Source organism: Megalobrama amblycephala, linkage group LG16 (genome assembly GCF_018812025.1).
Source record: "Megalobrama amblycephala isolate DHTTF-2021 linkage group LG16, ASM1881202v1, whole genome shotgun sequence".
Classification (NCBI taxonomy): Eukaryota; Metazoa; Chordata; class Actinopteri; order Cypriniformes; family Xenocyprididae; genus Megalobrama; species Megalobrama amblycephala.
Genome location: NC_063059.1, coordinates 14383668 through 14399961, shown reverse-complemented (window position 1 = coordinate 14399961; position 16294 = coordinate 14383668). Strand labels below are relative to the sequence as shown.

At 39.3% G+C, this 16294-nt stretch overlaps 1 protein-coding gene across 1 annotated transcript in view; it reads left to right on the top strand.

Moving 5' to 3' along the window:
* Positions 1-8780, top strand: part of LOC125248238 — a 41654-nt gene extending 32874 nt beyond the window's left edge. Inside the window, exons 16-22 of the mRNA XM_048159966.1 lie at positions 2827-2888; positions 2991-3079; positions 3191-3383; positions 6698-6817; positions 6957-7045; positions 7169-7325; positions 7763-8780. Coding sequence (XP_048015923.1) covers positions 2827-2888; positions 2991-3079; positions 3191-3383; positions 6698-6817; positions 6957-7045; positions 7169-7325; positions 7763-7900 — 848 coding nt within the window. The 3' untranslated portion in view covers positions 7901-8780. The remainder of the gene's footprint in view (positions 1-2826; positions 2889-2990; positions 3080-3190; positions 3384-6697; positions 6818-6956; positions 7046-7168; positions 7326-7762) is intronic.
* The last annotated feature ends 7514 nt before the right edge of the window (positions 8781-16294 follow it).

The window sequence follows — 16294 nt, the reverse complement described above, 5'->3', positions numbered from 1 at the left end:
ATAATAAATTATATAAAAAAATATACAACCAATAGCAATAAGCAGAAATGAACAGAATTTGTGTGTTTTGTGTGTGTTACATCTCACTCCTTCATATCTGCAAATTTAGAACAGACATGCTCACGTGCCACACACACACACACACGCCTGCCACATAAAGCATTTATATAGAATTTGTCAAACAAAATCAGTCACAAATGCAGAAAAAAAGCATTTGTGACTGATTTTGTCTGACAAATTCTATATAAATGCTTTATGTGGCAGGCGTGTGTGTGTGTGTGTGGTACGTGAGCATTTCTGTTCTAAATTTGTGCTCTAGTAACAGGCCTTCATTTCTGTGCTGAAATTCAGACTTCTGCCAGATTTATTTTATTAAAAAATTAATAATAAAAAAACTCTTAAATTATCTTCTTTCAAATTTCAATGTGGGGTCCAAAAAACATTTTTTTTTTTTTTTTTTTTTTTTTTTACAGCCTACATTCAGAACAACTGAATCAAGCCCAGTTTGTGTGTGTTTAGACAGACAATGTAACAAAAGTTACAAAATCTCATGCCACTGAGATGAAGGGAAATATGTTATTTACGCACAGCACAGACCACAAAAGAGAATATGAGGGTCAATATTGTAATGGAATACAGACTCAGAGACAGAGAAATGCAGTAACAGGTTCTTTATTTTGCAGCAGTGAGCGTTACGGCAAGAAACCGGTGAGTAGACGGTGAGATGACTTGAGATGGATGATAATGAAATGTTTTTTCCTGACAGATATTGGAGATCATGGATGTCTGGACAGACGGATGGCAGGAGCACACACCTCGCTGACTGGTAATAATAGAGAACACAGAGGAATGGAAGGTAGACACAAAGAGGAACAGATGCTGGAGATAAGCAATAGTCCAACAAAGTCTTAACAAGACTGGACAATCTGAAGAGACGAGTGTATGCTTTTGACGAGGTCCTGTTGGCGAGGGTGATGAGTAACAGGTGCGGGTGATGGCTGAAATAGTGCAGGTGAGATCAAGGACGGATTATGGGAAATGTAGTCCAGAAATGGTGACTGTGACAAATATCTATCAACCACTATTTTGATGTTGAAAAACAATAAAGTTATTGCTTTGGAATTCCAAATGTTTTGTTGTCGCTTACATTAGTCTATATTTTGTTTATATATTTATTTATAGGCCTATATTAACTATCACAACAGATTTAAAAAAAAATGTAAAATAGGCTACAGTAACATTTTATATTAATTTGTACAAGTGTAGAGCTACTAATAGATTTAGACAAACAGGCACTTATTTTCTTTTTCTCTGTTAATTTGCTAACTGTTTTTATGGTTACGAAAAATCTACATATCGAATTGTACATAATAGTCTAGTTTCTGTTTTGTGATGCGATTAAGGGTTTTGCCTTGGGGTCAGTGAATCCGCATTCTGAGGTCGTTTTTCAACGGGAATGGTCTAGACAGACGAAATCCAAACAGTGTTCAGAGGAGAGGATTTTGAAGTGCATCATACCAAGTTGAAACAGGACTTCCTTTGTTTTTTTAACTCCCTCACTCTTCAATATAATATACTCTTTTGCAAACTCTATGCTGTGACACTATAACAAAGATTAACAGACTAAAAAAGACAGGGGACATTGTTTAAAATCAACCCACTCGTTTTAGTTGTTCAAATACAGATTATGCAAAGCATCAAAAAAGAGAATTTCCAGAACGTTGTGGGGAGTTTTTATGTGGCAACCTGATGATACTTTTTCTAATAGGCTTTTTATATGTAGCTTTTAATTTCCATAACAATGTTTGCATGTTAAACAACAGTGACTGAAATTAATGCAATGCAGCTCTAGGTTTAATGAAATGTACAAAATAAAGATCATAATGTATTGGGTTTGCTGCCAGAATGAATTGGTAAGGATCAGATAAAAGTTATAATGGAAAAATGGTGGAGAAACAGAGCTGTCTCCTCTAAACTGTCTTTAACTCTTTTGGAAACGTAAGATCTGGACAATTTTCAGTTTGTGAGATATATGAATGATCCAGATAATCTAACACATAATGGATGACATCAATCTTACTGATTTAGATTATTGATGTAACATTGCAGCTTATTGGTTACAGGCAGTTCCTCAATTTTAGATGTTAAGAGAACATTAGGGGAACATTCTTATAATTGTCATGTGCGACTCTTCAAGGCTTTATTTTGCAAATGCTCTGCGAACCAAAACTTCCTGAAATACAGTAAAATTTGTAGCCCTTTTCAGAACATTCGAGACGGCTCTTTTAAGAGTTTTTATTTACTGAATCTTATTTTCATGGCTTTCATGGGGTCATTTGTTATATTTAAGATTCCATAACTTGGACGAAATGTTATCTGCTCTTTCCCTGGTTTGCATTTTAGCTGTTTGGCAGACAATGTTTTCATGTAATTTCAAGGTAGGTCTAACTATCTATACAGAAACACAAATATCCACTGTATCCTTTAGATATCCACCAATGTCCTGTTTGAGGCTGTCTTGGTCATATTAACAGTCATGTTCTTCATTATCACTGTTAATCCAACACCACTCAAATTTAATTTATTACCTGCAGCCTACTTGATCGTCTTTGTACTAGTGTTATCTGACTTTATCCTGGTTTGCATTTTAGCTCTCTGGCAGATAATATTAAAGGTAGGTCTATCTATCCAGAAATGTATGTATAATCTATGTATAATTTATGGGCTGGTTTAATATCACAGGTATATTTAAGCTACTCAACATGCTTCATCATCCTTGGTGCTTCAGCCTTGGTCTTAAATACACAACCGAAGATTCGCTTTGAGACGGAAGAACAGTAAGAATTGGCAGAATGACAGATTCTCAGAAACAGCTTTTTTGCAAACCAGTAAGTGACATTTTTAATATAAAATGATTAATATGTGTACACATAAAAAATTATATAGGGATTACTTTTGCCATTCTTACTGTATGCACATCTCCAACACAGAAAATCCCATTCACTGGTTCACTCCAGGGGGGCTTGCAGGAAGGCAAGAGCATTATCGTGATTGGAAAGATTTTGCCAGATGTTAAAAGGTGAGTCACATTTTATGTTAATCTTTAATATGTTAACGTTTTATCATATTTTCAAGAATATTATAGGGGCATCACTAGTTTTGTATACAGTTTTCATTCTGTGTTGTGCAGATTTCACGTGAACCTTCTGTGTAGTGATGATATTGCTCTGCACTTTAACCCACGCTATGATGATGGCCCTGCATATGTGGTGTTAAACACTTTTCTAAAGGGTAACTGGGGCCCAGAACGCAGGGGTGACTCTTTCTTACTCAAAGGCGAAACATTCATGCTCCAGATCCTTGTCACCAACCAGACTTACAAGGTATACTGTACATACATCTTGTATTCACCACTTGATCAGATAGTTTTTCTCAATTGTTTTACCTTTTGGGTGAAATTGTTTTGTGGGACATCACAACTCTATTGCATGTCTTTAAAATGTAGTAACTCACTCAAAACATTAATTTCATGCTTCAAAACCTAGTTATTGTGGCAGTTAATTTGCCATTACCACCTAAATGAAAGTTTTTATATATTAAAAAAATAAATAAATAAAAAAAATAATTCATGATCTGCCATACCAGTTAAAATATTTAGTTCAAATAGTTTTTCACCATGGCAGTCAACCCTGGAAATGTTTTTTCATATACAAATTAATTTTTTGTTGTTGATGTTGTTGACACTGACTATTTGCTATACTGTACAAGTACATAATTTTTGTCTAGGTGAATACTATGGTGTATCACACTGAGCTTTTTAGATACAGATTTCAACAACAGATAAAAGTTTACTGGCAGAAGTCTATAATGTAGTACACAGAAAAATAATACATTTTTGATGCATACAGTACGTTTATTTTTCTAAACAATGTGTTATGTGCAAACAGAAAACTCACATTTGCATGGCCATTTTTACACATTTCTTACATGTAAGTCATATAGTGAAGAGAAGATTGCCATAAAATGACATTCAGGCAAGCTCCATATGGAAACTTAATCTTCTGGTGTTGTTTATTTTAGTGTTGTTAAAAAAGTTTTGAAATTTTAAAAATGGCTACTTTGTCCGAATAGTATGAAACTCTGTGACTTTTGCGGCAGCTGCTGTATGACCACACACACACACACACACACACACACACACACACACACACACACACACACACACACACACACACACACACACACACACACACACACACACACAGACACTAAATGATTTTATTAGAAAAAGCTAAATGGTTGTAAAAACAAAAAAAAAACAGTCACACTTTTGTTATTTGCAGTCAAAAATGAGCACCATAGAAAAAGAATGGGAAATACGCAAAAATAGACAAAATGCAAAAAATATGAAAATGCAGAGAATTTTTTGTTTGTACAATCTACAAACCAGCCATGAGGCAGGGAAAAAGCACACAGCAGTGAAGGGACAGACACACATATATGAACTGGTTTAACTCATAGGTTTAACTGTAACACTATTCATATTTATACCAGTGGTGTGGGGTGGTATTAAAATAAGGAGGAAAGGTTTTATATATACTGTATATCAAAAGTTTATACTATATATTTTATATACTATATATCAAGTTTATACTGTATATCAAATTCTTAATTTTCCTGGTTAAATAAAAATTAGCCTACATAATAAAGAGAGGCCAAATACAATTCTATTTTGTATATTTTTTGCAATAAGTATGAAATTTTCTATTTATTAACCCCAGTATAAATTTCAAGTTAGTGTTTTTACGCAGTTTTACTTTTTTTTTTTTCTTTCTTTCTTTTTTTTTTTTTTTTTTTTACAAAATAATAACTAAAAGCAGTAACCATTTAAACAATATATATTATTTGTGAACTAATGTTCAGCTTTTCTTTGTAAAGGGGAACTATAATGCCCCTTTTACAAGATGTAATATGCAGTAAGTCTCTGGTGTCACCAGAATGTGTCTGTGAAGTTTCAGCTCAAAATACCCCACAGATCATTTATTATAGCTTGTCAAATTTGCTCCTATTTGGGTGTCAGCAAAAACACGCCGTTTTTGTGTGTGTCCCTTTAAATGCAAATGAGCTGCTGCTCCCTGACACTTTCCAGAAGAGGGCGGAGCTTTAACAGCTCATGCTTCGGTTGCTCAACAACAACAAAGCTGGAGAATCTCATGCAGCCAAAATGACAACTGACAGTAACAGTGTTCAGCCTTACATTGTTCAAAATGGACACTGATGACTCAGGAAGAAGTTCTAACTTTTAGAGTGCATCTGGATGTTTCTGAACGGTTAGTGGATAAATTTATGTAGTTGCTGTGGAGTTGATTCAACTCATCAAATAGCATGTGCCGTCATGTTAATCTTTTGTGCAAATACAGCATTGAATTAACCCTCGTTTGTGAAGCAGTCATGGTAACAACAGTCTAACTACAACAACTCTTCCTCTTCTCTAAAGCATCCCAACATGGCCTTACCCCCTTTGTAGCGTGTTCTCAGGTGCAGGGTTTATGTACATTTTAGGGTTTGTTATGTCATGACAGAGCGGTGAAATGGCTGATATGTTTACTTCCCCCTATTCATTCTCAAATACCTCCCACGAAACATACCGCATGATTTAGGGGTTCTGTTTTTAACTCAGTGAGGACACAAGAGGCAAGCCTCTCGCTGTAACTTCACCTGTGGGTGTAGCAGTTGGACAGTGTTACTTTATAAAAACTAGTGGCTTTTATACTTATTAATGTCACATTTTGTAATATTTGCATTGTTCTTTTGTAATATAATTTTTTTTCTCGAATGAGGTCGTATGAATTTGTACGAATTAGCCGCCTTGTAAAATAAGTACAAATTGCCGTGAGATCGGGTTGGTAAGACTGTAATTGGTTGTTTGCACATGATGATTTCATTGCTGTGGCACGAAATGTGGCTGGAGGGCAGGATGTGATTTTTCTATTTAGGAATCGCTATCACAAACCTAAAATTTCTATGTTTTGCATTGTTTACCGTTGCTTAAATCTATCAAACCGAGAAACCACAAGGAGCTTTTATCGTTTATGTAACTTTTATCATTTTTTAACTTTAAAAATTGTTGCCTTTAATAACGTTTTGCGTCAGCTGAATTTCACACATCAGAACCATGTGATTGCAAACAAGCTATTCCTATTTCATTACTGTGGCAGCTCATTTGCCAATTTAGTAGACACCATAAACATTCAATGTTATAGATATTAATGGAATTAATATGCATGTCAGACACATTTTGACAATTGAATTGATAATTTCACAGGTGATGACTCAATAATAAAGAAATGTTTAGAAGTTGTGAAAAGTGTGGCAGTCTCACTGAGAATCACACATCAGTTTTGATCAGCAAGCCATTTAGTTATTGTGAAAATTGGAGAAATTGTACTTATTTTTTCACACATTGCAGATTGTGTGCAGTTTGGTTGAATGAATGAAGAATGACGAATTTCATATCTGGTGTGAAGAAGAAACTAATTGTTTAGAGAACCATACTAAACTTATTGTTTTGAGGGGAAAAAATGCAAATGAATAAGTCTTTTTGTTACCAACAAAAAAGGTTAACCTAAATGTGATAAATGACAGGCAAGAGAATACCATCCTTCTACCATTTTGCTTATTCTTCATTTCTCCATAGATAAGTGTCAATGGGAAACACTTCATGGACTACAGACACCGTATTCCTATCACTGGGGTGAACACTATCTCAGTGAATGAAATGGTGGATCTGGATTTCATTGCCTACCAAATTCCTGAGGTGAGGACAAAAATTTACCAACACTATTAAGCATATACACTACTGGTCTGCCAATTTTATTGTTAACCCCTAATTTTTCTATATTACACAATTTTATAAAAAGCCTTTTACCCTTTTATGATTTTTTTTGTGCAATCAGGTGGTCCCATACAAAACCCTGTTCAAAAATGGACTACAGCCTGGCAAAGACATTGTCATTTATGGACTTCCTAACCCTGACTGTAAAAGGTTACATAACATCCTTTGTTTCAAGAGAACACACTTATTACATAAACATACATAAACTCATTTACATAATTTTTTTTTGTAAACATACATTTTATGTTACTCTTTTGTTCCATTCTTCATTAGGATTGAGATGAATTTCCGTCACAGATATGGGATTGCATTTCACTACCTATCCTACTTTAATGAGAATGAGGTTGTCCGCAACACCTTTGAGAATGGGGCGTGGGGAAAAGAAGAAAGGAGTGGAGGTGTGCCGTTTAAAAAAGATGAACTCTTTAAGGTACGCATATATTCTTATAATAGCCTACCCAGTTTTTCTATGCAAATGGACAGTGTATGACAGCAATAGATTTTTGCACTGACTCTTGATCAATCTGAAGTGTCCATCACTCTTAGAAAAAACGTTCTATAGAGCATTAAAGGGTTCTGTCAGGCGCTTTATATATAGAATCTTTTAGGGTTTCCCACCATTAGATCATTACCATAATTTCTGTCATTAATTACTCACCATCAAAATGATGAAAGAATATAAAACAAATCTTCATTTATGTTCCAAAGATGAACAAAATCTTATGGGTTTGGGATGGCATTAGGGTGAGCAAATTATGAGAGAATTTTCATTTTTGTATGAACTATCCCTTTAAGATTTAAGAGTAGAAGTTTGTGACATGAGTACAAACACAACATCTCACTGTCAGTTTTGTATGTGTGTTACAGGTCACCATCTCCTGCGATAAAGAGAAGTTCACTGTGTTTGTGAATGACCAGCAAGCACATACTTACAAGCATCGCTTTGCTAAACTGGAGGACATTGACGTCTTTGAAATTTACGGAGACTTACAACTGATTTTCTGAAACCCCTATAAGCATCCAGGTTTATAGGAAGTGCATATTTAAAACTTCCCCTAATGACTAATGATTTATCATATCATATGCTTAAAAATACACACATAAAGTGCTGGGCAGATTATTTACAAATTATAGTCGGTTTAAGCAATATGCTTTTTTAGAAAGGAAAATTTTAAAGATAAAACGTAGTAGTATAGGGACAAACAAATAAATTATGAATGATTTACTACAATTGTGAGATTAACATGTAAATCTAAGTACTTAATTTTTGGGATCTGATTGCATAATCCAGATTCCATGTGATCAGTTACTACCCAGCACTGCACACACACTTTCTAACTACATATACCAATCTAATACTAATACTCTGCTGAATATATATTTACATTTATATCAAGGTGAAAGTAGAGATCTACTCAGTCTCAGAGTATCAATGACTTTTTAATTATTGTGAAATTTAAAGGTGCAGTAAGTGATTTTTACAGATGAAGATGTTTGAACATTTCCTTTAACCCTGAAATACAACATTGCATAGTTCAGAATACAGGTAAAATACTCCTTTTATTAACATATTAACACTTTACATCAACAAGCCCCATTTTTACTCCACTCAGAGTGTACAGTTGGTACTGTATACACATTTTCTGCATGTATGCAGATAGACCTACTGGCAAAAAGTGACCCTATCAACCTGAATTCACTCTACATACAAACATTTAGCATTGTTGAAGTTATCAGAATGGCTGAAATTGCTTACAGCACCTTTAATATTGTTCCTCTAATGTTGGTGGGCTAAAAGAAAAAAAAAAGTTGCTTGGCTATCATGTTGTATAATGATTATATTCACATCTATGCAAATAAAAAACAATTAAAATAACCACAAAAAGTTTATGGTGTGATTTTTTTTTTTTTTTTGTAAGAGCAAGTGAACAGTATGATAATTCACTTCGCAAGTACAATAATAAGTAGGGATTTCTAATCTGAAACTGAAAAGAGTTGCAATTAAAAGTTATTTTCAGCCAGTAGAAAGTCTGTGGGGTGTAAAAGACATTTAGCAAATAGAATAAAAATAACATTATATTTCTGTTAGGAAAACTTTCCTGGCTAACCAAAAACAAAATGTGAAAAAAAGAACACTGGGTGGGAACCAAAAACTAATGTTCTGGCAACCAAAAATTGTTAGCTGGGCCACAGCAAAAAAAAAAGAATGTTCCCCTAATGTTAGTATTTGGTTCCTGTTTGTTTTTTTTGTTTGTTTTTGAGAATCAAATAATAACGTTCTGGGAACATTCTTTTTAGGTTTTCTTTTTGCAACCAAAAAATTAAGTTGGCAGACCGTTGCAGTGTGGTCATCTTTCAATAACCTAAAAATAACTTATATAAAACGTTTATTATAACATTGATGATAAGTCTCCATACATCCAATTTCCATATTGCTTATACTATACTGGGTTGCGGGTGAGCTGGATGATTACTGATGTACAGCATTACTGACGTTGGAACATTAGAATATCGTTAGGGGAACGTTAGTACAACATTATAGGAATGTTAGAATAATATTAGGGGAACGTTAGTATAACATTATAGGAATGTTAGAATAATGTTAGGGGAACGTTAGAGGAACATTAGAATAATGTTAAGGAAATGTTAGAATAATGTTAGGAGAACGTTAGAAATACATTATAGGAACGTTAGAATAACATTAGGGGAACATTAGAATAGCGTTAAGGGAATGTTAGAATTAGGGGAATGTTAATAAAGTTAGGGGAACAGAATAACGTTAAGGGAATGTTAGAATAACATTAATGTTATTATAACATTCCCCTAATGTTATTCTAACATTCCCTTAACATTATTCTAAAGTTCCCCTAACGTTTTTATAACATTCCCCTAATGTTATAATAATGTTAGGGGAATGTTATAATTATATTACAGGAATGTTAGAATAACCTTATGGGAATGTTATAATAATGTTAGGGGAACGTTAGAATAACGTTATAATTGTTACAATACAGAAGGGGACAGAGACTCTGGAATGCAGGTAATGATGTTTATTGAACCAGGAGCGAGACAGGAGTGCAGGTAAGTGAGGGCAGATATGACAGGTGGCAGATATGGGTACTTGAGTGATACTTGTCTTTTTCCTTTGCAGAGGTCGCAGGCTGGTGACAGATTGGAGCAGAGAAGACACAGATGAACTCACACGAGACGAGGAACAACGAAGGAGACTTGGGAACACAGCTGGAGACAGGTAAGTATCTGGAAGAAGTCCTTGAGGTGAGCATGTAGGTAAGTCTAGATGCTAACGAGACCGGACAGTGACTGTGTGAGTGCGTGTGTCTTTTGTGCTGCTGGTAATGACTGTGCTGATGGGATGCAGGTGTGCATGATTAGAACTCGGGTGACACAGAGTGCGCTGTGGTTGGGTGATGGTAGAGCCTGGCGTGTCTGTGACATTACCCCCCCCCCCCACGGCCCGCTCCTGAGGGCCGTGGACACCAACGTTGTGGAGGCCGGCCTCTGCCACGGGGTGCAGGTCTCTCTGGATGAGTGGCATGGAATGTGGTGAGCAGTCTTGGATAGAGTATATCATGTCTGGGGACCCATGAGATTTCCTCGGGACCGTAGCCCTCCCAGTCCACGAGATATTCAAGAAGACCACCACGGCGCCGAGAGTCCAAGATGTCACACACTTGATAAAGCAGCACCATCATCCAGGATGAGAGGAAGGGGGATACTTCGGCTGCGCCAGCCTCTGTGGAAACAGAAACAAATGGGTGGTGAGGCTTTAGCACTGACATGTGGAAAGAGGGGTGAATTTTGCGTGGTAGCTGGAGCTGATAGGTGACGGGGTTGATCTGCCTGATGATGGGAAAGGGTCCAATGAATCTGGGACTCAGTTTTCTGCAGGGCAGGTGCAGCCTGATGTCCCTCATTGGTAGCCAGACCTTCTGTCCTGGTTGGTATGCTGGAGCGTTGGAGCAACGAAGGTCGACTGTCATTCTGCGCCTGCGTAGGGCCCGGTGGTGGCCGGAGTCCCAGAACCTCTCGCTCTCTCGGAACCAGTAGTCGACCACTGGCATGTCCGCCTGACCAGGGGAACAGTGGGGGTTGGTAGCCGAGTACGCACTGAAATGGGGTGAGTCTGGTGGTAGGCTGTCGCAGGGAGTTCTGGGCGTACTTGGCCCAACCCAGGAACTGGTTCCAAGAGTCCTGGTGGCCGTGACAGAAGGTATGGAGGAAGCGACCAATCTCTTGGATCTTCCGCTCCGTCTGCCCATTAGACTGCGAGTGGTATCCAGAGGAGAGGCTGACAGTCACACCTAGTAGTGAGAAGAAGGCTTTCCATACCCTGGAGATGAATTGCAGCCCTCTATCCTATACGATGTCCTCAGGAATTCCAGAATATCTGAAGATATGGTTGAACATAAGTTCAGCAGTCTCCATGGCCGTGGGCAGTCCCCTTAAAGGAATCAGACGACATGATTTAGAAAATCTGTCAATAACCTCCAGAATACAGGTACAATTATCTGAGGCAGGGAGGTCGGTGATAAAAATCGACTCCTAGGTGTGACCAGGGTCTGTTGGGAACGGTCAGAGGATGGAGTTTACCGGAGGGAAGATGCCGTGGACTCTTCGAGATGGCGCATTCCTTGCATCCCTGCACATACCTTCTGATGTCAGATGCCATGTTTGGCCACCAGAAGTGCTCTTTTTTCATTGTTTCATTGACCCCAGGGTGGCCATTGGCCAGTGCCCAGTGACGTGTGAGAGGCGTGAATGAGAGGAGTGCACCGTGTCCGGGTGATGTAGAGCAAACCTGATGGACAACCCGGCGGAGTGTTGGTGGAGGCATTGGACTCAGGCAGGGTCTCTTCAGACCAGACAATGGGATTACCGAAGAGCTTCTTGGACAGGATCGGTTCAGGAGTTTCAGTGTTCTCTTCAGGGCTGTGGATACGGGATAAGGCGTCTGCCTTTACATTCTTTGATCCAGGACGATAGGAAATGGTAAAATTAAAGCAGGTGAATAACAGGGCCCATCGTGCTTGTCGTGGGTTTAGTCGTTTGGCGTCTCGAAGATATTCCAGGTTCTTGTGGTCAGTTAGAACAACGAATGGGTGTTTTGCTCCCTCGAGCCAATGTCTCCACTCCTCAAGGGCCATCTTAATGGCAAGAAGCTCCCTGTTGCCGATGTCATAGTTGACCTCCGCCAGGTTGAGTTTGCGGGAGAAGAAGGCACATTCCCCTGCTGCTGTGACAAGACCGCTCCCACTCCTGTGGTCAAGGCGTCGACCTCCACAACAAAGGGCTTATCTGGATCGGGGTGAACCAGGAGGGGAGTGGTGGTAAAGGCTTCCTTTAGGGTCTCGAAGGCTTGGGTTGCGGCTGAGTCCCAGGACAGAGACTTGGGATTATTTTGCAGGAGGTTGGTGAGTGGGGTGGAAATGATGCTGTAACCTTGAATGAACCGGCGATAGAAATTGGCGAATCCTAGGAATCTCTGAAGTTCTTTGACAGTCGTGGGAATGGGCCAGTCCTTGATTGCATCTACCTTCCTCTCGTCCATCCGGATGCCACTGCTATCGATGTAATAGCCAAGGAACTGCACTGAGGGCTGATGGAAGGTACATTTTTCTGCCTTGAGGAATAGGTGGAATTCCCTCAGGCGTTTCAGGACCTCCGCAACATGGTGGCGATGTTCGGCCATGCTCCGGGAGTAAATTAAGATGTCATCGATATACACCAGGACAAACTTGTGGAGGAACTCCTGGAGCACCTCATGGATGAAATCCTGGAATACGGAGGGGGCATTGACAAGTCCATACGGCATGACAAGGTATTCATAATGGCCAGTAGGGGTCACGAAGGCGGACTTCCACTCATCTCCCTCATGTATCCAGATGAGGTTGTACGCGCTGCAGAGGTCCAACTTGGTGAAGACAGTGGCACCCCGGAGATGTTCTAGCGCGGATGGGACGAGAGGAAGTGGGTAGCGGAAATTTCACGGTGATCTTGAGTGCTCTGTAATCGATGCAGGGCTGCAAACCTCCGTCCTTTTTTGCGACAAAGAAGAAGCTGGAAGCAGCAGGGGGAAGTAGACTTAATGTAGATGTAGATGTAACCTTGCGATAGAGCCTCTTGGATGTAATCCTCCATGGCCTTCTCCTCCGGTATGGACAGTGAGTAAATCTTTCCGCGGGGCACTGGCTCACCCGGAAGCAGATCAATGGCACAGTCCCATGGCCGGTGTGGAGGCAGTGTGGAGGCTTTCTTGGGGCAGAAGACATCGCTGAAGTGGGCGTAACATGGAGGGATATCCACTGAACATTTCTCTACTGGACTTTCAATGGACGTGGCACAGACTGATAGGTCTTCGGAAGGTGGAGAGGTAAGTACCGGAAAATCAGAGAAATAATTCGGGAAACAGCTGTTGCCCCACTTCAGGATTTCCCCAGTTTTCCAGGAAATCATCAGATTGTGCTGCTCCAACCATGGGCGCCCTAGAATCACGTCAGCGGTGGATTCCTCCAGAACCAGCAGATGTTGTTGCTCCACATAGAGGATGCTAACTTGAATCTGGATCGTGCTGACACTGGAACGCACTTGTTTTCGACTGAGGGGCCTTCCAGTTACCGAGTGGATCTGGTAAGTCGATGGCGTTGCTGTGGTCTTGAGCTTGAGCTGACGGCCAAGGGCGCCAGAGATGAAGTTGCCGGCTGACCCAGAATCAAGGAGGGCACTGACTGGAAGAGATACACTGGCAGCAGTAAGGTTTACAATAGTGGTGAGTGGTTTCATCTTATTTATAGAAGGAATAATAACACTCACCATTGGCCGAGTGGGGCATTCAGAGATGTAATGCCCAGATAATCCACAATATAGACAGGTTCTGGGTCAGCTGTCTCTGTCGTTCAGTCATTGTTACACGAGTATTTTCAACTTGCATGGGTTCGCTGGCTGGTTCTGGAGAGCTGACGGATTCTGGTCGGCGGAGGGATGATGGAAATAACGGCTGGCCCTGGTGCTCTTTGAGACACGACTGCATACGAGTGGTGAAGCGAATGGAGAGTTGGATAAAGCGTTCAAGCCCGATGGAATCATAGTATGCAGCGAGATGCAACTGTGTGAGTGGATCCAATCCCTGATGATACATGGTCTCCTTGATGTAATCCTCCATGGCCTTCTCCTCCGGTAGCGACAGGGAGTAGATTTTTCCACGGGGCACTGGCTCACCTGGAAGCAGATCGATGGCACAGTCCTATGGCCGGTGTGGAGGCAGCTTAGAGGCTCTCTTGGGACAGAAGACGTCACTGAAGGGGGCGTAACATGGAGGGATGTCCACTCAACGTTTCTCTCCAGGGCTTTCGATGGAGGTGGCACAGACTGACAGATCTTCGGAACGTGGAGAGGATGGCACAGGGAAAGCAGAGAAACAGTTCGCGAAGCAGCTGTCGACCCTCTTCAGGATCTCGCCGGTCTTCCAGGAGATGACGGGGTTGTACTGCTCCAACCATGGGCGCTCTAGGATCCCTAGAGTGAATCAACCTGAATTCATGCAAATCTTATTTGTCTATGCAAATAAAAAATTATTAAAATAAACACAAAAAGTTCATGGTGTGATTTTATTTTTTTTTAAAAGAGCAAGTGAACAGTATGATCATTCACTTCATGTGTGAGAGTTGCAATTAAAAGTTCTTTTCAGCCAGTAGAAAGTCTGTGGGGTGTAAAGGACATTAAGCAAATAGAATTAAAAAGAGAAATGCAGAAAATTGTATTAAAATCATGTTATTCCTTTAAATGAACTCATGATCAAGTAATTTGCATGAGTCTTAAAAAATAAATAGGCCTATATTGTTCAAAAAACATTTCAACCAGTCTTTATAACGCATACGCCCTCTGGTGATTAGAAGTATAGCTCCATTAACACTGCTCTCTGTTAGATTCATCTCACGGTGGCAGTAGAGGTCTGCTTAACTTTCTCATTAATGCCTACTGCGGTCTTTCATCTTAAAACACAATAGTTTCCGGCTAAGACTATTTCTGGCTTTCATTTACACAATTACACTTTTTATTATTTATTTAGCACGCTTTTATCCAAAGCGACTTGCATATGAGGAATACAACAAGAGATTTGTCTTAAAAAGGCAATAAACATGAGAAGTGCCATAGCATCACAAAATTTCAGCCATCGTTTAGATTAATAAAAACTAGAACAGTGAGGGATTAAGGAATAGTGAGACAAAGGAATAGTAAAATAGAATCTTTCACTGAAGGGGTATCATAGAGTATCATATAACAGCACATTTTAAGAATAAAAAAAAAAAAAAAAACTATTTATATTTGCATGTCCGATGTAGGCCTATGTGCATCTGAAAGTAGCCTAATTAATTTACCACAAACATCAAACTCTATTAGTTGTTAGACAGATAGACAGACAGACAGACAGAGAGATAAACAGACAGTCAGACAGACAGACAGAGAGATAAACAGACAGACAGACAGACAGATAGATAGATAGATAGATAGACAGAGAGATAGACAGACAGAGGGATAGACAGACAGACAGACAGATAGATAGATAGATAGATAGATAGATAGAGAGAGAGAGACAGACAGAGAGATAGACAGACAGAGGGATAGACACAGACAGACAGACAGACAGACAGATAGATAGATAGATAGATAGATAGATAGATAGATAGATAGAGACAGACAGAGATAAACAGACAGACAGACAGACAGATAGATAGATAGATAGATAGATAGATAGATAGAGACAGACAGAGATAAACAGACAGACAGAGAGATAGACAGACAGACAGAGAGATAGATAAACAGACAGACAGACAGAGAGATAGACAGATAAACAGACAGATAGACACAGACAGACAGATAGACACAGACAGACAGACAGACAGACAGATAGATAGATAGATAGATAGATAGATAGATAGATAGAGACAGACAGAGATAAACAGACAGACAGACAGATAGATACAGACAGATAGATAGATAGATTGATAGATAGATAGACAGACAGAGAGAGAGAGACAGACAGAGAGATAAACAGACAGACAGAGAGATAGACAGACAGACAGAGAGATAGATAAACAGACAGACAGACAGACAGACAGACAGAGAGATAGACAGATAAACAGACAGATAAACACAGACAGACAGATAGACACAGACAGACAGACAGACAGACAGACAGACAGATAGATAGATAGATAGATAGATAGATAGATAGATAGATAGATAGATAGATAGATAGATAGATAGATAGATAGATAGATAGATAGATAGATAGATAGATACCCAAGTGAAACCACATTCATTGCTCTTGTAATGGTCCAGTTCTTCAGTAGCATTTCTACGCATGCGCAGCCACCCAGA